This window comes from Botrytis byssoidea, assembly GCF_014898295.1.
Source record: "Botrytis byssoidea strain MUCL 94 chromosome Unknown BBYS_005, whole genome shotgun sequence".
Lineage (NCBI taxonomy): Eukaryota > Fungi > Ascomycota > Leotiomycetes > Helotiales > Sclerotiniaceae > Botrytis > Botrytis byssoidea.
Window position 1 is genome coordinate 1,549,790 of NW_024065846.1, and position 24,079 is coordinate 1,573,868.

The window sequence follows — 24,079 nt, forward strand, 5'->3', positions numbered from 1 at the left end:
ACAAGAACAACAACTGCTACTTCCACCCCCTCCCTCTCTCCCCTCTTTAGCAATCAGTATTCATCTGCAAGAAAAACCACCCTCCCTGGTACACTCACTCTCTCGTGTCCGGAATACAACCAAGTCACACTCACACCTCACACCTCACACCTCACACCTCACACCTCACACCTCACACTTTACACCTCGCCGCAGCTCAATCCTCACACAACCTTTTCTAACTTCTCTCCTCAAACTTGAATTTTTGCTGTATTATAATAATTTATCTATCATCACCTTTTTTTTTTTTTTCTTTTTTTTTTTTGGAGACCTTATCACCCCATTCATTCCCTTTCCACCTATTTTATCAGGGTCTGTCCTGTTTGGAAATTCCTTCCAATCGGAAATCGGCATTATCGCTTCGTAGTGGAGATCAAAAGTTGTCGACTTGACAAGGGAGACAAGCCGTTGGACTTTCTACTAGAGAAAAGACATCCACTTCACACATCTTCAAAAGAGTTGAAGTAATTCTTACTTTACTCTCAAATCATTGCAATAATTCTTCCCCCTTTCTCTCGATTCAAGAGCGTCATGCAATCGTGAAGTCTTCTTTGGCTCACTACTCACTCACCCACCCACTCACCCACCCACTCATCCACCCACTCACCCACCCATTCATCTCAACCTAATAAAATTGCAGCTCGTCCACTCCTTGACACCACCACCTCGTATTACATTTCCCGATTGAAAAATCCGATACCGTCGAAGCGGGTAACTGACATTTTTGTCTTCATGGTAGACGGAAAATTCTTTGTTACGACTTAGCAGCCTGGCTGCGTATACAGAGACCAAGATGGGGGATTCTACAATAGCACATACTATTGCGATCCTGCAGACTCTCGCATTATCGAGTCTCGAACTTCCACCAACGAATGTCTACGGCAACAAAGGGATTAGGTTACCAGGTGCAGCAACATCAGAAAAGCTTGCCCTCGAACGAGAACTTACGGCCTTGGTATCAAGAGTTCAAAGATTAGAAGCAAAGGCGATCACAGTCAATAACCAAGCCCTACCAGATACACCGAATGAATTAGGAGCACCATCTGCTTTCGCAGATGTGCTCACCGGTGCTCCATCCCGTGCCTCAAAGAGCACTACCTCCCGACAACAACTCGTAAATTCGTTGCTTGCCGCTAGAGAAGCGCCCACCGGCGGTGAAAGACCCCCCAAATTTACAAAATTGAGTGATGAGGAACTCGAAGCACTCCGCGAACATGTCGACGATCAATCAAAACAACTCGATAGCCAAAAATCTGAATTGGCCGGTGTGCATGCTCAACTGTTTGAGCAGAAGCAAAGACAGGAACAAGCACTCAATGTTCTCGAGGTCGAACGCGTAGCAGCTCTCGAAAGAGAACTGAAGAAGCATCAACAAGCCAACGAGGCTTTCCAAAAAGCTCTACGGGAAATAGGAGAGATTGTCACAGCTGTCGCTAGAGGTGATCTCAGTAAGAAGGTGCAAATCCACTCCGTGGAGATGGACCCTGAGATTACAACTTTCAAGCGGGTGAGCATAACATGTCAGAGTTTTCCCCATCCCACCCTCTCTAACTCTTTCTTTAGGTTATCAATACTATGATGGATCAGCTTCAGATATTCTCTAGTGAGGTTTCTCGTGTCGCTAGAGAGGTCGGCACAGAAGGTATTCTCGGCGGACAAGCCAAGATTTCTGGTGTCGATGGAACATGGAAGGAGTTGACTGACAATGGTATGTATTCACCACTTTGGATGCCTTGTTTGAACTATCTGGGCGGACTTACTAATTATTTACAGTCAACGTGATGGCACAAAATCTCACCGACCAAGTGCGAGAAATTGCTTCCGTCACTACTGCCGTAGCTCATGGAGATCTCACACAAAAGATTGAGAGACCAGCCCAGGGTGAGATACTCCAACTGCAACAAACTATCAATACCATGGTGGATCAACTGAGAACGTTCGCCGCCGAGGTCACCCGCGTAGCAAGAGATGTAGGAACTGAAGGTATTCTTGGGGGTCAAGCAGAAATCGAAGGCGTCCAGGGCATGTGGAATACATTGATAGTGAACGTCAACGCTATGGCCAATAACCTCACTACACAAGTGCGCGATATAGCCATTGTCACAACAGCTGTCGCAAAGGGAGATTTGACACAGAAGGTTCAGGCAGAGTGTAAGGGTGAAATCAAGCAGTTGAAGGAGACTATAAATTCCATGGTGGACCAATTACAACAATTTGCGCGAGAAGTCACGAAGATTGCTAGGGAGGTCGGTACCGAAGGTAGACTGGGTGGGCAAGCAACAGTGCATGATGTTGAAGGCACTTGGAGAGACCTCACCGAAAATGTGAACGGTATGGCCATGAATCTTACAACACAAGTACGAGAGATCGCAAAGGTTACCACCGCTGTCGCTAGAGGAGATTTGACCAAGAAGATTGAAGTAGAAGTTCAGGGAGAAATCGCTTCGCTGAAAGATACCATCAACACCATGGTGGACAGACTTGGCACATTCGCTTTTGAGGTTAGCAAAGTCGCCAGGGAGGTCGGAACTGATGGAACCCTTGGTGGGCAAGCGCAAGTTGATAACGTCGAAGGAAAGTGGAAAGACCTCACCGAAAATGTGAACACCATGGCCAGAAACTTGACTACTCAAGTACGAGGTATCTCGACGGTTACACAAGCTATTGCCAATGGAGACATGAGTCAGAAGATTGAGGTTGCTGCTGCGGGTGAAATACTCATACTAAAGGAAACCATAAATAACATGGTAGACAGATTGAGTATCTTCTCCAATGAAGTGCAAAGAGTCGCTAAAGATGTGGGTGTGGATGGTAAGATGGGTGGTCAAGCTGACGTTGCCGGGATTGGCGGCCGTTGGAAAGAGATCACGACGGATGTCAATACCATGGCGAACAACTTGACAACTCAAGTGCGCGCCTTTGGTGATATTACTAACGCCGCGACCGATGGTGACTTTACAAAATTGATTACTGTCGAGGCATCTGGAGAGATGGATGAGTTGAAACGAAAGATCAACCAGATGGTCTACAATTTGAGGGACAGTATTCAGAGAAACACCTTGGCTAGGGAGGCTGCCGAATTCGCCAACAGAACGAAGTCTGAATTCTTGGCCAATATGTCTCACGAGATTCGAACACCTGTTAGTATCACTCTATTCCCCCGCTCTGTTTTTTTTTTTTTTTTTTTTTTTTTTTTTTTTTTTCTGGCATTACGCTCGATTGCCTTTTCAATCGTTTGTACTAGCTTGAACATTGAAATGTTCTACGTGGCAGGCTCTTTTGTTCATCACTGATCCCTTTTACCAATCTTTCATTTCCCTTAACCTAATGTATTTACTTTTTCGCTGACATTGGTGATAGATGAACGGTATCATTGGTATGACCCAGTTGACACTCGACACCGATCTTACTCAATATCAACGAGAAATGCTCAACATTGTTCACAACTTGGCCAATAGTTTATTGACCATCATTGATGATATTCTCGATTTGTCAAAGATTGAAGCAAACCGTATGATCATGGAGGAGATTCCATACACTCTTAGAGGAACCGTCTTCAACGCACTCAAGACTCTTGCTGTCAAGGCAAATGAGAAATTCTTAGATCTCACTTACCGCGTGGATAGCTCAGTTCCAGATCACGTGGTTGGTGATTCGTTCCGTCTTCGACAAATTATTCTCAACTTGGTTGGAAACGCTATCAAGTTCACAGAGCACGGTGAAGTCTCTTTGACGATTCAAAAAGCCGAGCAAGATCATTGTGCGCCAAATGAATATGCAGTCGAGTTCTGCGTTTCTGATACTGGTATCGGCATCCAAGCTGATAAACTCAATTTGATTTTCGACACTTTCCAACAAGCAGACGGATCCATGACGAGAAAGTTCGGAGGTACTGGTCTAGGTCTATCAATTTCGAAGAGACTTGTAAACCTCATGCGTGGAGATGTTTGGGTCAAGAGTCAGTACGGAAAGGGCAGTTCATTCTACTTCACATGTACCGTCCGCCTCGCAACCTCGGATATCAGCTTCATTCAGAAACAACTCAAGCCATATCAAGGTCACAACGTTCTGTTTATCGACAAAGGACAGACTGGTCATGGCAAAGAAATAATCACTATGCTTACACAACTTGGTTTGGTACCCGTCGTTGTCGACTCTGAGCAGCATACCATTCTTCTCGGCAATGGAAGAACCAAGGAGAAGATTGCTTCAACTTATGATGTGATTGTTGTAGACTCGATTGAGTCCGCTCGAAAACTGCGATCAATCGATGAGTTTAAGTATATTCCAATTGTTCTCTTGGCTCCTGTCGTTCATGTCAGCTTGAAGTCTGCTTTGGATCTTGGTATCACTTCTTACATGACCACTCCATGTTTAACGATCGATCTTGGCAACGGTATGATTCCTGCCTTGGAGAACCGAGCTGCACCCTCATTGGCGGACAACACAAAATCTTTCGATATTCTCTTGGCCGAAGACAACATCGTCAATCAACGCTTAGCAGTGAAGATTTTAGAAAAGTATCATCACGTTGTTACTGTCGTTGGCAATGGTCAAGAAGCACTAGATGCTATCAAGGAGAAACGATACGATGTGATTCTCATGGACGTTCAAATGCCAATCATGGTAAGTGCAATGTGCAATCACATTATAACACGGGAGAAAGTGACTAACACCATTGCAGGGAGGATTCGAAGCAACCGCTAAGATTAGAGAGTACGAGCGAAGTCTTGGAACGCAAAGAACGCCTATTATCGCACTTACAGCACACGCTATGTTGGGTGATCGCGAAAAATGTATTCAAGCCCAAATGGATGAATATCTTTCTAAGCCTTTGAAACAAAATCATCTTATTCAGACGATCCTGAAATGTGCAACTCTTGGAGGTGCATTGCTTGAGAAGGGTAGGGAGGTTAGGCAATCCGCTAATGAAGAGAGCCCCAACTCGCAAAATGGTACTCGCGGTACACAGCATCCTGCATCGAGTCCCACACCAGCCCATATGAGACCGGCTATCGAGCCTCGTGCATACACGACTACTGGCCCTATAAATCATGGAAGTGTGGAGAGTCCTTCACTTGTAACGGCAGATGCTGAGGATCCACTTGCGAGGGTAAGCACTTGCTGATTCACATTCTAAATTCCACAGAGCCTGTACTAAGCAGTTCTGTAGCTTCTAATGCGTGCGCATAGCAGCTAGTGTGAGATTCATCTTGGTCGAAGTTCGATGATATATGCATGGATTGATGGGCACAGAAAAGCTCTGCCATTATTTCCATTTTCTTTTTCGTAGATACCACCAACTGCGAGTACTTGTTGTTCTTTTCGATTATCTCATCCAAACCTATTTTCAGAATGGCGAAGGGCGTTTTTGGGGAAAGGGAATAAACCACGTTTCGTCAAATAAATTTGGGCGAAGTATCTTTGTTTGGTGCATGGAATTGCCTTGTTTTATTTCACCCATCCGGGAAATTTCTCAGAGGGCTCAAATCAATTTACTTTCATAACACTCGTTCCTGTGTGAACTGGCAGTGTTTGCTACTATTACTATTATTTTTTTGGTGGTGGAGCCTTGTGCATTGATGAGAATTTGGTGGTTGGTTTGATGGAAGGGCGGGGGATATTGAATGCTAGTGATTATGATGATGGATATGTATGGTGTGAGGGGTAAGGGGGTTATTTGAAGAGAGGAAGTCAAATGGATGTAAAAGGTTCGATGTATGTATGGAGATGAGAATAAATGAGAATCATGATGCACATTGAAATGGTGGGGATGATGCTGTGAATTTGGTGATTTGAAACTCTACTTCTGACGACTATCGGTGAGTAGCTTTGAGTTTCATTCTCCCTATTGGAGCTTGCGTCAGATTCTTGCTAAAACTGAGGTGCTTTTCGTTGTTTGTGTGTGCATGTCTGTGTGGACGAGAAAATAAACAAAGTGCTGAAAGATATCCATTTTCTAATCATACCTATCTAACTACTACTTGGCCATTCGGTATGTATGGTATGCATTGTGTACTAATGTAGTAAGTACGCTTGAAATTGAAGTTGGAAGCTCTGAAGCTCTGCTGGCCAATTGACTATTGACTTTTGACTGTTGAATTACAACAGAACCATGACCACCCACCTCATGTTTAGCGAGAACCATCAACATCAGAACTTTTTATCAACATCTAGAATCTAAACCAATACGATACCAATATTCATCGATGGATGTTGTGTTCTGGAGGTTGGTTGATTGGTTTTTCTATATGTGTATAGCTTTGTTGGATTGGAATTTGAGTTGGAGTTGGAATTGAATGATTTGTTGGGGGGGGTTATGGATTATGGATTATGAATCATAGATTGAGTTTGAATGGAAAGATTGCTGGGGAGTAGGAGCTGGGGGGATGGAGATGGAGATGGGGAGATGGGGAGATGGGGAGGGGGAGTGAGGGAGAGGGGGAGTGAGTGGTTGGGGGACATTGAATTGTGGTTTGTGGTTTGATTTGGATTTGGATTTGGATTTTACTTTATCTAGTTCTGTTTTACGAGTATTTTATCTGATCTCGCTTCTGGAATTTCAGATCTCTCCCCTTTCTCTTCTTTTCTCTTCTCTTCTCTTCCATTCCATTTACCACTTCCCCTACCTTTCTCTATCTCCCTTATTCAATACCTAATTAACTTTTTACCCCCCTTCTACTCTTTTCTCCTCTCCCTTTCTCCTCTCTCTTTCTTTTCTCCTCTTTTATAATAATATGATAGTTTAATAGTTCAATCTCTGTGATCTTTACTCTCCACCTATTTATGTCGAATGGCTTTAATATTTGATTCCCTTGGGTATGAATGGATGGAAATGAAATGGATTGCTCCTGTGTCTCTGATTTTTAGATTGGCGGATTGTTGGGTGGGGAAGTAGGGGTGTGAGGAGTGATATGAGTGGAAAGACTTGGAGAGAAAGAGATTTGAAGGGAAGAAAGAGAAGAGAGAGACTTTGCTTCTACTCAGGAGGTATGAAATAAATTAAATCCTATAGCAAAAGGGAGAAAGTGGAAAGGGGGGAAATATGGTATTCTGAGATATGTATATCGAGGGGGAATGAGAAAGGAGGAAGTAGGATATGGGATGGGGGTGGGATGTAGATGTATATGACTGTGGATAAATATGTATAGGTACGAGTGTTCCATTTAGGATTGGATGTTCTTTTTGGTTTTTTATTCTGTTTTTGTTTGTATGTTTGTATGTTTGTATGTTTGTATGTTTGTATATGAGTGTATGAGTGTATGAGTGTATGACTTCATAAAATATCAACCCCATCAATTCCCGAACCGACTCTCATCTCTCATCACAGATATACAGTACGTAAGCAAAACTCATACACCCGGTTGACCTTGCAAGATCTATAATTTCCATCACAGGAGAATATACTTCTTAAACTCATACACGTACATTGTAATTCGATTTTGTTACATCCAAAAAAAAGTTAGGTATAAATAGTACAAATAGTACAAAACAGTATAATCCACTCATCATCTCCTCACCCGTAATTAATATTTCAAAAATAAAAACCAGCCAACCAACCAACGACGTTCATTCCTCCCTTAATGCAAGGCAAATGCGAAAATAAAATCGGACCTCCATCATCCCTCATTATAATGTCGTGATATATACAACCATCCAAAAAACCCATCCCAAAACCCGAAACATTGTCCTTATTTTCGCGATAACTTTTTGCTCCTTATACGTATAGTATATTTCCTCATATCATATTATACTATGCCCAGACAACAAATGCAGCTGCAGCAAGCGCGACAATGATACTTGTGAATTTGTTTCCTCCCAAGGTTGCCGCATCGGAAGAAGCGGAAACTTTTCCGACGATGTAGGCAGGATCGTAGACCACATCGCTCGTATCCAACGTGCCATTCCAACAGTATCTGTTGAAACAGGCGGTGCATGCATCGGGGACGGTAGTTTTGGTCTTGTACAGCGAGCGGGAGATGACCGCGCAGGCAACGCAGGTTGGCCACTCGGGATCGATGGTGGAGTTACCCATGGTAGCGACATTGTAGCCGTTTTCGATGATGAGGTTGCGTTCGGTGGCGTTGTAGGAGGGGTCGAAAGTCGAGACGTTGGATTGGTAGATGTAGGGAGCGTTGGGGATGTAGACGACTAAGGGGGTTGGGCCTGTGGAATTGGAGGGGTCGCAACCGAAGAAAGTGGGGCGTTTGTTGAGTCCGAGGTTGACGAATGTGTTTTGGCCCGGGATCGAGGGGAATGCGGTTCCGTTTGCAATGGTTTCATTTTGGGAACGCTCGTGGGTTGCAACGAGGGATGTTCCGTTGGGCCAGAAGTAGGTGGTGTCGGCGGATGAGTCGATTGCGAAGATTACATCTACCTCACGGATAGGCTGGATGAGAGGATAAAGAGGGATGTTTTGACCATCCTCACCACCATCAACCAAATCCAATTGAGTGGTTTCGGCATTGCGATTGGTTTCATTGTTAAATGCGTAGAAGGGGTTAGGCTGATATTGCGCAATATCATTGTTGGTGAATCCGATCTTGTCGAGAATGGTAGTGAACGCGTCGGTGACAAAAGATGGAAGCGAACTTTGATTGGCTTGAATCAAAAATTGGTTGAAAAGCGAGGACGAAGTACCCATCACGTAGCCGACTTGATCAAAACCACGAACACATTGTTGACCGTCAGGGATGGAACCAGCGGTGAAATTTGATCCAATGTAACGAAGGGGTGCGAACCCATATGTCGTAGCATCCCATGAACCAAGCTCAAACGGATTGAATTCGTAGACTGTCGAATTTAGTGATATGATCTCGGTGTTTGGCGAACGACCGTCAGCGACGAGAAGAGGCATAGGAATATCGCCATTTGCGAAGTTGTCCTGGAGTGCAATTGATGAAAAGGTATAAGCTGGTCCACCGTCTGTAGCATTAATCAATTGGTACGATAATGCGCGTCCCCAATAATCGGTGACCGAAGTATTGAAATTGAGAGGAGCATCTGCTTTTCCAGAAACTTCTTTCTCAATTGTACTGTAGTAATCAGCAGTACTCAAGATCTGAATACCATCATCGTTAGGTCCTTCGAAAATCGAGTTTTGGAAGTTCCACACACGAGAACTATCTCGTAGAGATTCGACAGTACTGAAGTTGTTGGTATAGAGTGATCCTACCAACCATCCACCACCAGAAAGACCTGCAAGGTAGGTTGTAGCTTGTAAAAGACCTCCGATTTGTCCCGTGTTTGTTGAATTGGCTGTTCGATCATCGGCAGCAGCGACGAATCCAGCACCATTCATCATTGCACGGTAGCCTCCCCCAGAAATTGCTATACCAATATTCGGTAACGTAGATGCATTACCGGAGACCTTGTTTATATAGGCGGTTGCATCGAATCCAGAAATGTTCATCCTTTTGAGGAAAGTTATCATGGGTTGAATGGTATTATTTCTTCGTAATTCTAGCCATGATGTTTCATTGGCAGATAATTCACTGGCTTTTCTGACTGTTGGTCTCGTACCAGGACAATCTACTGCCCCTGGTGTGTAGCTTCCTGTTGGTGAATCTGGTAATGCACGCTTGATAGCATACATCGGTGCAGCTAACACTTCAGCAGCGATAATTTCGGGAGACGCATCTCGAGGTAAAACCAATTGACGAGCTATAAATGAGTTAACAAGCTTGATACTAAAAGTTTCTTGAGGTGATAATTACCATCACATACTGAAGACAATGCAACCGAAGCTACTATAGTTCCGAAGGCTTTCATATTGACGTGACTGTCTTGTGTTACCTGGAAGTTGGTTGGTAGGTAGAAAATTTAAGAGAAAGCAAAGATGAGAAAGAAATTCAAGAGAAGATATAATATAGTTAAAATAAAATAAAATAAAAGTAAAACTTTCTCTCTCTCGCCTCTCGTTCACTCCCTCTTTCCCGTACTTGTTGGAAAAGATGATGTTTTGAATCAAAGGGCTCAAACGGGAACGGCAAAGCTAAAGAACGAGGCTCGGCCAGTTTATATGTTCGTATGACGCAGGTCCACGCTTTTTTCGGTCTAAACGTTAGTACAGGAGATCTACAGGGAGTCAAAGACGGCTAATGTACGCAAATTTCCGACTAATTGGTAGCTTTCGGTTTGATTCGTTCAGAGAGTTTGAGAACAAAAAGTAAATTGTGTGAAGAAATCCTTTGAGACGAGATAGGTACAAGGTAGTTGCTAGTCAAGGAGCGTGGTAGTTAGGGTACCGGTAATATAAAAGAAATCATTAGCTCTTGTATTATTTAGCTAAATTCGCTCTGGTGAGACCTCAGCCTTAACCTTGCGAGACCATGTAGCAAAATTCTCGCTGGTATTGATTACATTAGACGCATGTATGTATTAGACGTGGTAAATGTACAGCTGTACCGGTCCACTAATGTATGTACCTTTCACAGCCTTGTATGAGAATAGAACTAAGAAAGTGCTGATTATGTGGGGAAAGAAGATGTAAGAAACTGCGGTGAATTTCAAATTGTATACGGAGGACAGTGTGTTGGATGCTGGAGGTACTCGAGTGTTGCTAATTCAGTTCTTGATGACGGCAATGATGATAATGATTCTTCCGGCTACTTTTCGGTTGTCTTGTATGCAGGGGGAATGGAGGGGAAAAGGTACAATAAGGTAAGACAGACCTCCTCTTCTGTCTTTGTGTACTCGGTAAGTAGGTCCTTATGGAATGCGAGATACGAAATGCGAAGTGGTGAGAGCTTCGAACAGGAAGACACACTTATTAATTAGATCGAAGAGAAAATAAGTAAAGTCAGCCACTATTTGTTTTGCCTTACTGTGCGGATAATCGGCTTCTCCCGCTCTAGTGCCGCTATTCGGATTAGTTCGACGAGTCCGCTTTAATATGATAGTCTAAACTCTGTTTATCAAGAGAGCTCGGCGCTTCGGTTGGCAAAATCTCCTTTGGCCTTTGAAGAGGCAGAGAGGATGAAATAAAGAATACCATACCAGCTCACTCATCAATTAGGTACATACGAAGGTTGGAAGGAGTATGAGATATGCGGAGTAAGCATATTTATGCGAATCCTCCATCCACAAGGCGCAGTCGCAATTCCAAACAAAAGCAAGCTGAGCTCGATTAGGTCAAAGCCAAGTCTCAAGGGGAAAATGAGACCTGGAATGATAAACTAACCCTGTTCTGTCGAAAATCCTTATTGAGGGTTCCCCAGTTTAATTGCAGATGTGGTATTTGTGCGGACAAAATCTTGTACACACAATCGTATCGTATCCGTCGTATTGATCGTATTGATGTTGTGAATTAGGAATCGTATCGATCGTATGGCCGCTCTGTTTTGAGTTTGACGACGAGGATGTTGCTGTTTGAATTGAGTGGGGTTAGATAGAAGTTCCAGCCGGAATGTTCGGTAAAGTTAAAAAAGCTAAGTTATAATATCAAACGAAGCTGCCAATGGAAACCAACCATGTAAATGCCTCATCTCGCAATGTCATATATGCATTACTGCAAGGACGCCGCCATTACTATGTTGGCGGCTGCTCTCATGCGCGCGCTTCTCCCGTGCTTGAATTTGGGTTGTTGGGTCTCTTGACAGGTGTTGGTCGAGATGATCATCACATCACATTCTTGGTCGGTGATTTGGCCAGCGATTCGGTCAGCGTTGTCATACAAACACACACCTCAGAACTTTGATTCGGACTTGATGGGTAGAGATACTTATTCTGATGTCCTCGTATATGCTATGCTGTACGATGCAAAGAGCTCTACACAGCCCTAGCACTGCGTAAGCTTCAACTCAAGTGACTTTTTCTGAATAATCATCATAGACAAGCCACCACAGGTCACAATCATGACGAAAATCTTCCTTGGTATAATTTATAGTTCTTGTCTGAACTGGGTTTGAAACTCTCAGGTTTCAAAGATATTGTGTTTTACGAAATGCTGTTAGCGGCATATGATGCCGTGTTTCAATCAGCTACATTGTCAAGTCAGCATCACTATAGATCTATAGAACATAATTGTTGTAGTACATCAAATTCGTTATATGAACGTTTATAGATCAGACATTAGTAATCTGAATTTACGAGTTTCGAGCCCTTTTCATTCACCTATAGATCTATCTATAAATCAAATTTTAAATTTATGATTGAGATTTCGCGAGAGTGATCGATCAAGTGTTTTTATAGCAAGGATGTCATTTTCAATAATCGATAGTGCAATAATTGATCTATACGGAGAGATATGAAATAAAGGGCTTGAAATTTATCTTTACTCTTACTACGCTACAGACTACCTCGAGATTGCTTACTATTCGGCAATTGGCAGTGAGCAGTTACTGGAATCGAGGTTTTCTCATTCATCATCGTCAAAAGATAAGACTGCATAAGCCAGTATTTCAAACGTTGGTAACCTTCCCCAGGTCATTCACAAATCGGATTCGCATGGCAGTGTAGACAGACACATTGTACATCATATCGAAAGCTATCACTTCCATCACTTTTGCCCAGCCTTATATACTATCCAGTCCTGCCATCCCTCTTACCAGACCATAAAAAAATGCCATGTCGACACCTTGGAAAGCCTAGTCATCTACGCCGACCATGATTGCGGGCGTTTCGAAATACATCTGATCTTGTGGGAAAGATCTTGGCGATTGTTACTGGACGAGGCACGTATTGATGTCCTACGTATAGATTCAACTTGGGAAGCCCGAAGTTTTGGTTTCTCTCGAGCAATAGAAACTTGACAAACAAGATCAACGCTTCAGAGGTATGGAACATGCAAAATTTCCTGAGTTTTGTTTCCATCGTCTTTTACAATTAGAATTATATAAACGTTCCTCCGCCTCGGCATCGAGTAAGTGTCTAATCTTTTTGGCACTCTTTTCAGTCACTATCTCTTTGCAAAAGTTACCTTGTCTCGTCATTGCCAATATCTCCGATGATACTCGTTTTCTCCAGGGCTCGGCCAAGTAGCGCGTAGTCATTCAAGGGCTGATGAGCTAGAAAATTGGATATTGGTAAATTATGGTATTGATTATGTGCATTGAGATGCAAGGGCAGAAGTGCCATTGACGTTGAAAGAGCGAAGGATTCTACGGGTTGCAAGCAAGATCAGAAAGGACGAAAGCTCTGGCAAGCAATGAAGCGGACCAATATCTCCCGGCCGGCATCCACACAAGTCATCTTGCAGTACTCCCGTTCGTCAATACCGTTGCCTCTATACATTGTATATGGTAGATGAAGTTAAATTAAGAGGCTATGATAATATACCTAGGCTGATGGGCGGCTACTTCCATCCACTAGGTTCTCTGATGACCCCGGTGTGAGACTGTGGCAGGTCACTGGACGCCAGAATTTGCCGGCATATTTTGGAAACTTTCAATATTTCTGAGTCAATAGACGGGTGTTTTCGAATGTGATCTCGCTTGGATCAGCGATCTCGTGAGGATTGCGTGTGAAGTAAAATGAAAGTGAATTGCATACAGTTAAAGTTCATCTATATTCTTGTGCAAAATTACGCATACCCATCTTGTAACTTCAGTGGATAGTCTCTTAATGAATGAGTGTGGACAATTTGATTTATTCGATAGGTCCAATGCCCTAAGGAGAGATCACTTCAATCCCTCATTTTGAATCTGAAAGTTATGCAGGCCAGCCCAAACTCTTATTAGCTAGAGTTATTTTAATAAATATGTCCGAGTAGGTATATGGGCCAATATATGTATATTCGTGAAGTTTGATCTCATAGTACTAAACGGAAATCGACTTTATGTTCTACCATCTCAACCTTTCTAGTTTGTATTACCTCAATATTTATGATTTGGAAGATCACGATATCCTATGATCTCACATATAAAGAGAATATAAATGCACCACCTAAAATCCAGAATGGAACACGATATCTGGAGATCTTTCCGGGTCTTGTTCTAAACTCATAGCACTGTGTAAGTACTGAAGTCGAGCAACAAACAAATCATTACCCGACCCAAGAATCATAATCCAGACTATTCAACGCGCATAAATTTTCTCCACAATCACATCATCAAAGCTGACGAATATCAAATAATCCTTAAAATTCTCTATAAACAAACGCTACCTATGAATTACTTAATACAAGTCATTGTGCTAACCCTTATTACTCTAACGGAAAAGATTCTTAAATCCCTCCATTAGCATGGCCCTATTTCTACCCTTTCGCTGCTGCGCCTGCAATAAATCTCCAGCTACTTCCTCTCCACCACTACTACCATCAACCGTCATCGATGAATGCAATACATTCTCCTTTCTGACCTCCTCTCCATGAGCAGCCGTAACAATTGGCAAAGCCAACGAGCTCTTTCCCGACGGAGACTTGGAAGCGGAAGAGCGCTTAGAATTCAACGAATCATCCAACGAGCCCGAGCTCTTCTTGCTTCTAAAACTTGCAAGACGCGCCATGATTGGACTGGCAGTTGTAGAACGAGCAGCTCCCGTACCAGTACTACCCTCCTTCTCATCAATAATCACAGCAAGTCGCGAACCCTGTCTTCCACCGCTTACATCCTGGCACATGGAGTGTTCGTCTTCGGGCAACGGCATACTATCGCTGGAGTTGTGACGAGCTTGACGATTGAGAACCATCGGTCTGAGACTATCCAGTTCGGTGGCCGTGTGATCTTCTGCGCTCTTGTGAAGACTGGCAATACTACCCGAGCGCTTTGTGATGCTGGAGATGCTTGCGTGACTAATCTTGCGCATCATGGAGCTTGCAGATGCTCTGACTGTGTGTTCTCTGTGCGGTCGGGAGCCCATGCCAGGGTAAGGGATGATATCGCGGGTCCAGACGTCGGCGAGAAGGGTTTCGAGACGGACACGCTCTGTGCGGGAAGGAGCAAGGATTGTAGGGCGATGAGGACCGGCTAGGGATTGAGATCTGTTGATCGAAAGCTGAGAAGCGGAGCTTGAAAGAGAAGGCTCGACTGTGGCACTAGTGTTCCTAACTATTACGCTACGAGTAATGGTAGTTTGACCTTTCATTGTTGTTGCTCTGTGGATAGAGTTGCGTCGAGCAACCGTACCTGTTGAAGAATCGATTAACCGAAAGAACAGAAGCATATTAGAAATATTTGAGACATACCCGGCTTTCCATAGACCGTTCCCATCGGCTTGATATCAAGTGATAATGATGCAGTCATTTCTTGCTGAACAGTGCTATTGTACTGTTTGCCAGAACGATCGATCAAACGGCTCTTCCACTCCAACTCTTCCTTTGCTGAGCATGCGCTCACTATAATTTCAAAGAGTTGAGAGATGTGCTCAAATACGATCTTCCAGGAATGGGGCGCCGTGTGACACTGTAAGCCTATTTCATGTTAAAACCTATGTACAGAGCCATGGAGCTTAGGGGACCAAGTAAGAAAAACTGGTGATACCTTTACCGTTATCAACATCTTCCACAGTGAGCTCACTGATCGGAATACAGGCTTGAATGGCATAGATCTCATCTTGTGTTCCGGAAGGCTGAGCAAGAACGAAGAATTTCTCATACATGAGAGCTATAAGGTACTGTCCGGTGATGTTACGACCTGCAACAGTGTCTTGTGTCTGCCAACAAGCATGAAGCACACCACACAAATGGTTCTGCTCAAGCATGCGGACCTTATCACGAGATCTACTTTCCGGCTGGGTAATGTTAGTAGGAGAAGGCAGTCAATTGAGATCCGAAGACTTGCCTGGCTTGTGAAAAGTAGACGATCCTGTAACAGCCATGTTCTTGACATAGCAGTTGCCTTTTGATGATTACCTGCAGCAGAGTTCATTGTCTTGTGAACTTCCTTGAGTCGAAAAAGCGCAGTCTCAACCATGGTTGAGGATTCCGGGCAATCACAAACTGGGCTTTGTTCTAAGAGACGACCAAACAAAACTTCATATCTAGCAATACGATGGATAGGCTTTAAACACTGTCAGCTTTCGCAAATTCAAAAGAAATATTTTCCCTTACCTTAATGAAGTAATCATCAAAATGTCTTCCTTTGCGGGAGCCATTCTCTCGATTATCAGTAGAGATGATCATTTCCTCAGTTGATCTGATTGCTTGATTGAAATCTTTCCATTCATCCGTGGTTCTATATGATGTATGGATTTGCTTCATAACCTCACTATGCATGATTCCGTACGATTCATACAAGAACAATCCCCGGATCTGCTTATAACGTGTTAGTATTTGTGCCATGAAGAAAAGTATGATCTTCGAACCTTTCCGCAAAAGACCTTTGCAATCTCTCCCGCAACCTTCGGATCACCAATGTGTCGACCACGGCTTTCAGTAGAATTCGAAGCAGGTGCTTCCCCTAGACTTTGCCATCTCTTGTGTCCCTTCACTGGCGGGTGATTTGGTGGATTAACCACTCCTACCCCAGAAGACTTATTTGTATTGGCCACAACTGTGACGAGTTCATTATAGAGCTGATTATTGTGGTTCCAGATGTCCTTGAGAGTAATGACAATGGACTTGCGTAAGCTCTGCGAGAGAATAGGGATGGCGATTAGGAGACCGTCAAAAACCTAGATAAGGATCAGTAAACGAGTGAAGTGGCATGGATCTATTGCAGCATACACGTATGAGAGCTTGAACATCATCGAGGTAAACTTTTTCGGTGGATAGAATCTCCTCAATGACGCCTTGACGTTGTTCCATGCGCTTCATTACCTCCTTATCGAGGATAAATGCCCGTGATAAGCAATTTCCGTTATCTTCAGAAGCTCTTCCCTATTGAATGATATTAGTCGTGTGCTGCTATGAGTTGATGGCGGGAAGAAGATTACTTACAGCATAGGATGCTCTACTGCTGTAGTCAGTGCGTTGATGACGAGAGGACATGCCTGTTCTGGAACGTGGTGCAATACTGAAACTTGCAAGACTGGTTCCAACACTCTTCATGTTATTCACAAACCCATAGGAGCTGCCCGATAAGGACTTTCTGTGGCCAGGTCTCTGCAAAGCGATGGGTGAATCAAACAAGCCTCCTTCAATACGATTTCTAGGCATGTCGCAGCTGGTTGTCTTTCTATGTGCACCCCGTCGCTTGATGGTGTGTAGAAACTTTTCGAAGGGATTTGTTTGATTTGCAACTACTGGCTCTGGTTCCATTGGAATTGGACTATCCAAGGAGAACCTAGCGTGACGAGCGGCTTTCTCATCTAGATCATGAATAACTTGTAATCCAACTTCAGCCAGGTTACGCATGGTGCTAGAGACTCTGCTTCCCAGACTGCTACTCGTTGAAGACTTGTCATGGCGCCTGGTCGCAGTCATCGCCGCAATGTGATCATTTGTATATTGATCGTCTGTGTCATCGAAAAATTGAGCGCGAGCAGCAGCTTTCTCATCTAAATCATTGACCACCTGTAGTCCTTTGGCAGCCAAATTTCGCATCGTGTTAGAGATTTTGTTTCCGAAACTGTTATCTATGGCAGATTTCTCCCGGTCGCCAGAGACCGGCATGGCAGTGAAGGATCCTCCCGCACGTTCATTTTCGACGGCTGAGTGACTGATTTCGGAACTGATGTCAAAGCTGCCACTGGTTGCTAGCTTCTCTTGGTGGTTGATGACTTGCATTGTAGTAGACTCGTCTACGAATTGATTTATGATAGGTGGGGGACCAAGATTAGAATTGTCATCAAATTGATCGTTAGTGTCGGATTGTCCTGGGTGACTTAAGGTATCTGGTTCCATTTTGATAAGATCGTCGGCGAGATGAACAGTATCAGCGGGCTCAGAGGTCCTTTCTCTGTTCCACATTAACTTCTTTACTCGGATAGGTTCTTCGATAGGATCCTCGATAGGACTTTCAATTGGTACACCTTCTTCGTTGTAGTAGTTGATGGTATATCTGGTGTCAAAGGTGATGCAATTTTCTGGACAATGCCTTGCTTCGTGAACGCCTTTGGCGGGAGGATCAGCTGTACTATTTGACCACCACTTCTGTCCAAGAGTTGGAACTTCCTCACCAAATTTATCTTTAATATGCTTTGATGTCCCAATATTTGTAAATTCGCGAAGAGGTGTGATTTTCTTGACCAAGGTATCAACTTTTTTGAGAACGGGAACGGGTTTGGTTGATGAGTCAAGAGCTTTATCCCCCTGGATACAACTTTCCATAATATTCCTTAAAAGAGAGGAGTAAAATCGAATCAAAATTGAATCAAAAAGGAGCAAAAGCAAAGGGAGCAAGTGGAGCAAAAATGTAGATACAAAATCGTTCCAATGGACCAAGAAGGGTCTGCCAATGTAAAGTTGTGAAAGAAAAGAAGATCAACTGAAGAAATCAATTCTGATATCACAATGAAATGAACAGAAAGAGCAACTCTTTGGGCATAAGTCAAGTTGGGAAGGTTCGAGGTGTGTTTGTTCTGGTGTAAGTATACGCGAAGGGGTAAGTTCAAATGTAAGTTGAGTCTTCCAAAAAAAAAAACTTGACCACAACAACTCATCGTCCGAGTGATACAACACGAAACAAAATTTAAAAACAAAGTATAAACAAAAACAATTGTCTGCTACTAAATTTTCATGTTCAGTTTTGTCGCAAAATTAACAAGCACTAGTTAGGGAAGTTGTCATAGTTCCACATAGATTCTTATGTATCACTTTATCATGAGGTTTTGTATGGTCAAAATCACAACTCAAACAAGAGATATGCCTAAAACTGCCACAAAGATTACTTGTAAGTTGTCAATTACTCTCTTCAAGTAATGATGTTGGGTATTTGAAAAGTGGAGTAAGAACCTTGACAGTATAAATACATTCGGGCATTACTTCTCCTCACTTACCAGCACTGAATAGCTTCTCTGAAATGATTAAGCTGGCTCCTTTTTGCTCTCTCGATCTTACTTTTTGAATGCGCAGACTCATTTACGATCGTACAAAATCGTCTTCTAGCTTAGACTAACTGAATAAAAGCCATTCACCTGATCTTCTGGGTTGACGCCTGCCGAACCCCAGACACTTCCTTTCAAGTCTTGATTTACTGACCAAAAGAGGTAGAAGACTTTGGAGGAGTTGACAAAGGTCGTCAACCACACCCAAAGCCCCCCGAGAAACAGTTGAATTCGGCAAATTCAAAAATGTTGCAGTTCTCGACTACCGCTGCTAGATTGATCCGCAAACTATATTTTTAGACCGTCAACGAGTTTCTCGAAACGCAGCCCCAGTGACATTTTGCCATCGATGCTGACAGTCATCGGCCATCACAGTGATTCACTCGCTAGCTCGTAGCCACTTAATGGTATTGGTGGCCCTATAGATAATAAGACGCCCAATGCGCGTTACCTTGCATCTACTTAAACTTAAAGAATGAAACGGCACTTAGGTCATACGACTCAACGTATACATCAACTGTTTAACCCTATTTCTTTCTATGGGTCGCAAATAACAACGCCGGGTATGTATCTGCGGTGAAGCTTCGCAATGCGGTCTACACAGGGGGTTGTCGCAACGTTTTCATTCACATATACCAACGTGACAAGGGTTATATATGCAGAAGTTAAGCCTCGCACTGCTCCCTAGAACCAAGCATGGACTCTTGCAAATACGTTTTACACACAGCAAATAGGATTTGAAATCGACAGAGCTATCTTTTCGTGGAGTTTTATCGCGATTTTTCTATAATCACCTTCCAATTCCTCATTCTTTCTATAGAACTTTCGATGCAACAATCGTACGCCAGCCACTAGTACATTCATCAGACAAGCCTATAAGCTTTTCCATATCCCCTACAAAGCTGAAGATATATTCAGGGAGTAAAGAGGGTACTTTTGAGGAAAGGAACATGCGCCTCTTGCAAAGACACAAAGTTTACGTGAATACTAATAATTTTAACCCCGCCGATATCACTACGTGGATGTTGAGATAGTATTCCATGGCATCGAGCTGATGCTGCTAATTCATAACTGCTTTGATTCTCAAACTGGCATTTACCATCATGCTAGAGGGAAGCACCAATTCTCGGTGGTGTACAAGTTCCACAATAATATGAAGATAAATTGCTATTCTTTTGGCTTCTTGGCCTAGAGATGCGCTGAACACCCATATACAATGGCTGAATGAACGGGCAAGGATGATGGGGAAGAGAGACCTGCAGAGGTATGATATGTCTCCAGACTGTCATGATGGTTATATTTTCCATTCCCAATGTACTGTGACTTGACTCTGGCATTGCAAACTTCTCATTCCCCCTTCATTACAAGAAAACTTCAACTAGCAAATCGCCAACTTGGTATCCATAGTGCATTTTATCATCATATAACACATTTGGAAGGAAGAAAAGGTCTGATATATTAATCTTCACACTGTTCTGTCTAAGTAAACTTACAAAACCAAATCACACTTGTGATTCAACAGCTTCATGAAGACGCTCATCAGGAACTGAAGTTGGTCAACTGGAGTGAATACAGAATTATGGTACAGGCGATTAGTCATCATCGGAGCTCTACTTTGTTTTACCCCGCCATTTTTTTTACATAAGCTTAATGCATTGCGTCTATCAACGCAGCCTGGTCTAACATAATCCACAAGGCTGAATGAATGATCTCACTTTCTTAAAGAATATCCAGCAGCAGCACAACGTGAGATGGGATTACCTTTAAACATGGAAAATCTACATGCCCCTACGATTCCTTCTGGTCCTACATCTGGACTAGGAGCCACAAATGGAGTGCAAACCAATGGCCTAACACTTGCTCAACTTCAGGCTAAGAAAGACAATATAGAAGCTGAAATCAAAGCTCTGAGTGGTGTTCTTGACTCGGCAGGTTATACTTCAAATCATATGAGCTTCTACTAATAAATATTAGCATGGTGTGGACATGAATACAAGACTTTTGACTCCTGATGGTTTCCCTAGAGCAGATTTGGACGTTGCACAAAGTGAGCATTCTACTTTCATGAAATTATGTATGATCTTGGCTAATTTCTTCCCTCAAGTTAGAACTACTAGATCACGAATAATTTATCTCAAAAACGACCACAAAGCTCTCATGAGCGTCATTGAGAAGCATATTCACGAACATTTTGCAAAACTTGCCGAGAACCCAAATACAGAGGAGCCCGTCGTCGACGAAGTTCAGGCTAGTAGAATTGTACCTTCTTTCGATGAGCCAGCACCTTTGGATGTACCGTTCGCAAAGGTCAATAGTGTTGCAGCGGGAAGCCCTGCGGACGACGCTGGTCTAAAAGCTGGTGATACGATCAGAAATTTTGGTTATGTCAATCATGCGAATCATGATGGCTTAAAAAGGGTGGGAGAATGTGTACAAGGAAATGAGGGTGTATGTTCTACATCATGACTAGATGGTTGAAAATCTTACTAATTTATACTTTTACAATAGCGCGAGGTTATGGTAAAGGTTTCAAGAGATTTGGGACGCCAAGAGCTACAATTAAGTTTGACACCACGAAGAAACTGGGGAGGCAGAGGGCTTTTGGGCTGTCATATTCTGCCATTGTAGATTAAAATTGCCTACTCTTGACACACTGTGGCATCTGCTATTCGAGCGTAGGAGTTTGCATGGCGTTTGGGTTCTGGTGGAATAGTTTGGCCCAATCTTTTCCATGCCAACACATAAGGTTGATTTGGGCATCGTTGAATTCAATACATGTTAGTAGTTACCAGCAACACTTTCTGTGTATCAAGGTCAAGCTAGATAGCCTGGTATAGAAACGACGAGATAATCTTACACCTGGTATCTAGGGCAGTTGACCAGTAGCTTCTCAGTAGCTTCCGGAAGATACTGTGATAGAATATATACTTGTGACTATCTTGATACCTGGTAGGTAGTTGTGCGTGCAAGTAATACTTTTGATATCATTTACTTACCTGCAGGTAGGCTTGTAGTAAGTACACACCATACTGCCTAAAGGCTTCGAATCAGATAAAATCAAATAATAATTTCGAAACAAAACAATGTAATGTGATAATTCACAAACTGTATTCAAGCATTCAAAAATTTCATTCCACTTAATTCCACGGTTCCAAGATTTTGAAATTTGGTTGACAGGTGAATGAATCCAATGAATGACAGAATAATAACGTGACTTCTACCACCAAAAAATCCATTTTTCGCTTACATAAAGTTCGCCCACCGCTTTCTTCTCTCTAAAGTTTTGGTCTTGTAGCAATCAAAACATTCTCACATCCTTGGAGACCAAATCATACTCCACCACGTCCACGACGAATTTTCAACGATAACAGGTACCCCCTCCTCCTCTACAACTCTCCTAGTCATCAAATTCATTTTCGCATCGACAAATTTTCATTTGCGCTGATCATTTCATCAACAGTATCGACCTGTGCGAGATCTGTTTACCTCAATTTCTACCTAACGAAAACATTAAGAAATCATGGCGGATCCCGCTGCTACAACCACACCAACCTTCAAGCTTGTGCTTGTTGGTGATGGAGGAACCGGAAAGGTAAGCAAGTCGAACTTACAGATGATCATGTTGTTCCTGCCGTTGTCAAGTTGTCAAGCTGGATATCATTGTCGCGAAATTTGCGCCTTCATTCCAACGATAGCTGCATAGTAGCGCCTTGAATCATAGACTAATCATCAAACAGACCACCTTCGTCAAGCGCCATTTGACTGGTGAGTTCGAGAAGAAATATATTGCCACTCTCGGTGTCGAAGTTCACCCCCTTGGATTTACTACCGTACGTTGCGAATTCCCCACCTTGATCCGAGGCAAGGTTTACTAACGCTTGCAGAACTTGGGAAACATTCAATTCGACGTCTGGGATACTGCTGGACAAGAAAAGTTCGGAGGTCTCCGTGATGGATATTACATTAACGGCCAATGCGGTATCATCATGTTCGATGTTACTTCCCGTATCACATACAAGAACGTTCCTAACTGGCATCGTAAGTTGCTTCAAAACCTTGTGTTGAAATCGTTTGAAAACTAATTTTCCGAATAGGTGACTTGGTTCGTGTTTGCGAAAACATTCCTATTGTTCTTACCGGAAACAAGGTCGATGTCAAGGAACGTAAAGTAAAGGCAAAGACTATAACCTTCCACAGAAAGAAGAACCTCCAATATTACGATATTTCGGCCAAATCCAACTACAACTTCGAGAAGCCTTTCTTGTGGTTGGCCCGCAAGCTCGTTGGTAACCCAACTTTGGTACGGACACAACTATTCCCATAATTTTCAAAGTACTGTGACTAATCTGTATCAGGAATTCGTTGCTGCACCAGCATTGGCACCACCAACTGCACAAGTCGACGAGGAGCTCTTGAAGGTTTACCACAAGGAGATGGAAGACGCCGCCGCTATGCCACTTCCAGATGAGGATGACAACGATTTGTAAATCGATCGCAATAATGTCCGGAGGACCTTCGATCAATCAGCAGCATCTTAGATAGTTCTTTTTCTCTCGGTTGTATTTGCATTTCTCCTGTCGATCGGTTTTGCGGATAGAGGCAGATGACGCTCTCTCGTTTACTCGGGGCAGGGCACATCACAGGCCAAGGGGTATGCTGGGAGGGATGGATTGGGAATTTTACGAGCGACGAACATCTTGAGATGGAATCAATTCTCGAGATATCACTGCCATTGGCAGCTTATGTAGCTAGAGCAAAAAGCCATTAGTTCTTTTGATAGACAACTTTATGAACTCAAGGGCTTGTAAGGCCATAACGGGAAAACAATGGTTAAAATGTGATTGGATATGACCAGGAAATTGATTTTTTTTAGGTATCACCCAGCCTCCCAGACATGTATTGTCAGCACATCTCATCATTTGCCAATCTCAAATCTAGATACTTTCTATATCAGCGGTCAGACTTAACTACTAAGCCATAGAAGGAAGCTCGGATGTCGATTTAGAAGTTCTTATTACTACCTACCCCTCATGCTTTTTGTTTACTTGTCATCGGTTTTTGGTATCGGTTTGACCTTAAAAGATATGACGATATACTCTTCGTTGTTTTCGCCAGTTCTATCCCTGTATGAGATGCATTTCCCAACAGAGATGCTTCTCCGATATGAGAAATACAC

General features: G+C 43.0%; 5 protein-coding genes across 5 annotated transcripts; 3 read left to right on the top strand and 2 right to left on the bottom strand.

The window, feature by feature from the left end:
* The first annotated feature begins 557 nt into the window (after positions 1–557).
* On the top strand, positions 558–5,888 carry EAE97_003288 (uncharacterized protein). The gene is made up of 6 exons (XM_038873800.1): positions 558–1,546; positions 1,603–1,747; positions 1,813–3,179; positions 3,400–4,665; positions 4,724–5,152; positions 5,213–5,888. The coding sequence occupies exons 1-6, from the start codon at positions 833–835 to the stop codon at positions 5,237–5,239; spliced, it is 3,948 nt and encodes a 1,315-aa protein (XP_038735663.1). The 5' UTR covers positions 558–832; the 3' UTR covers positions 5,240–5,888.
* Positions 5,889–7,201: 1,313 nt separating this feature from the next.
* On the bottom strand, positions 7,202–11,700 carry EAE97_003289 (uncharacterized protein). The gene is made up of 3 exons (XM_038873801.1): positions 11,510–11,700; positions 9,756–11,405; positions 7,202–9,702 (listed from the first exon to the last, which is right to left on the bottom strand). Exons 2-3 carry the CDS (start codon positions 9,808–9,810, stop codon positions 7,793–7,795), a joined length of 1,965 nt encoding a protein of 654 aa, XP_038735664.1. The 5' UTR covers positions 9,811–11,405; positions 11,510–11,700; the 3' UTR covers positions 7,202–7,792.
* Positions 11,701–14,187: 2,487 nt separating this feature from the next.
* On the bottom strand, positions 14,188–18,187 carry EAE97_003290 (uncharacterized protein; the record flags this gene model as incomplete). The annotated part of the gene is made up of 8 exons (XM_038873802.1): positions 14,188–15,104; positions 15,164–15,388; positions 15,459–15,630; positions 15,702–15,977; positions 16,028–16,228; positions 16,282–16,590; positions 16,643–16,795; positions 16,856–18,187. 8 exons carry the CDS (start codon positions 18,185–18,187, stop codon positions 14,188–14,190), a joined length of 3,585 nt encoding a protein of 1,194 aa, XP_038735665.1.
* Positions 18,188–20,672: 2,485 nt separating this feature from the next.
* On the top strand, positions 20,673–21,531 carry EAE97_003291 (uncharacterized protein; the record flags this gene model as incomplete). Its single annotated transcript, XM_038873803.1, has 4 exons — positions 20,673–20,831; positions 20,878–20,950; positions 21,008–21,351; positions 21,412–21,531. The coding sequence occupies 4 exons, from the start codon at positions 20,673–20,675 to the stop codon at positions 21,529–21,531; spliced, it is 696 nt and encodes a 231-aa protein (XP_038735666.1).
* A 650-nt stretch (positions 21,532–22,181) lies between these two features.
* Positions 22,182–23,816, top strand: EAE97_003292 (uncharacterized protein). Its single transcript, XM_038873804.1, has 6 exons — positions 22,182–22,274; positions 22,364–22,495; positions 22,641–22,733; positions 22,788–22,941; positions 22,998–23,203; positions 23,259–23,816. The coding sequence occupies exons 2-6, from the start codon at positions 22,424–22,426 to the stop codon at positions 23,388–23,390; spliced, it is 657 nt and encodes a 218-aa protein (XP_038735667.1). The 5' UTR covers positions 22,182–22,274; positions 22,364–22,423; the 3' UTR covers positions 23,391–23,816.
* The last annotated feature ends 263 nt before the right edge of the window (positions 23,817–24,079 follow it).

What these genes read in the sequence shown, in the direction of transcription:
- EAE97_003288 (XM_038873800.1), top strand. Translation starts at nt 833, where the DNA reads ATGGGGGATTCTACAATAGCACATACTATTGCGATCCTGCAGACTCTC. An exon ending in ACGTTCAAATGCCAATCATG is followed by an intron (nt 4,666 to 4,723) that starts GTAAGTGCAATG and finishes ACACCATTGCAG; the next exon opens with GGAGGATTCGAAGCAACCGC. An exon ending in CTGAGGATCCACTTGCGAGG is followed by an intron (nt 5,153 to 5,212) that starts GTAAGCACTTGC and finishes GCAGTTCTGTAG; the next exon opens with CTTCTAATGCGTGCGCATAG.
- EAE97_003289 (XM_038873801.1), bottom strand. Translation starts at nt 9,810, where the DNA reads ATGAAAGCCTTCGGAACTATAGTAGCTTCGGTTGCATTGTCTTCAGTA. An exon ending in ATTGTCTTCAGTATGTGATG is followed by an intron (nt 9,703 to 9,755) that starts GTAATTATCACC and finishes ACTCATTTATAG; the next exon opens with CTCGTCAATTGGTTTTACCT.
- EAE97_003292 (XM_038873804.1), top strand. Translation starts at nt 22,424, where the DNA reads ATGGCGGATCCCGCTGCTACAACCACACCAACCTTCAAGCTTGTGCTT. An exon ending in GTGATGGAGGAACCGGAAAG is followed by an intron (nt 22,496 to 22,640) that starts GTAAGCAAGTCG and finishes ATCATCAAACAG; the next exon opens with ACCACCTTCGTCAAGCGCCA. An exon ending in TCGTTGGTAACCCAACTTTG is followed by an intron (nt 23,204 to 23,258) that starts GTACGGACACAA and finishes AATCTGTATCAG; the next exon opens with GAATTCGTTGCTGCACCAGC.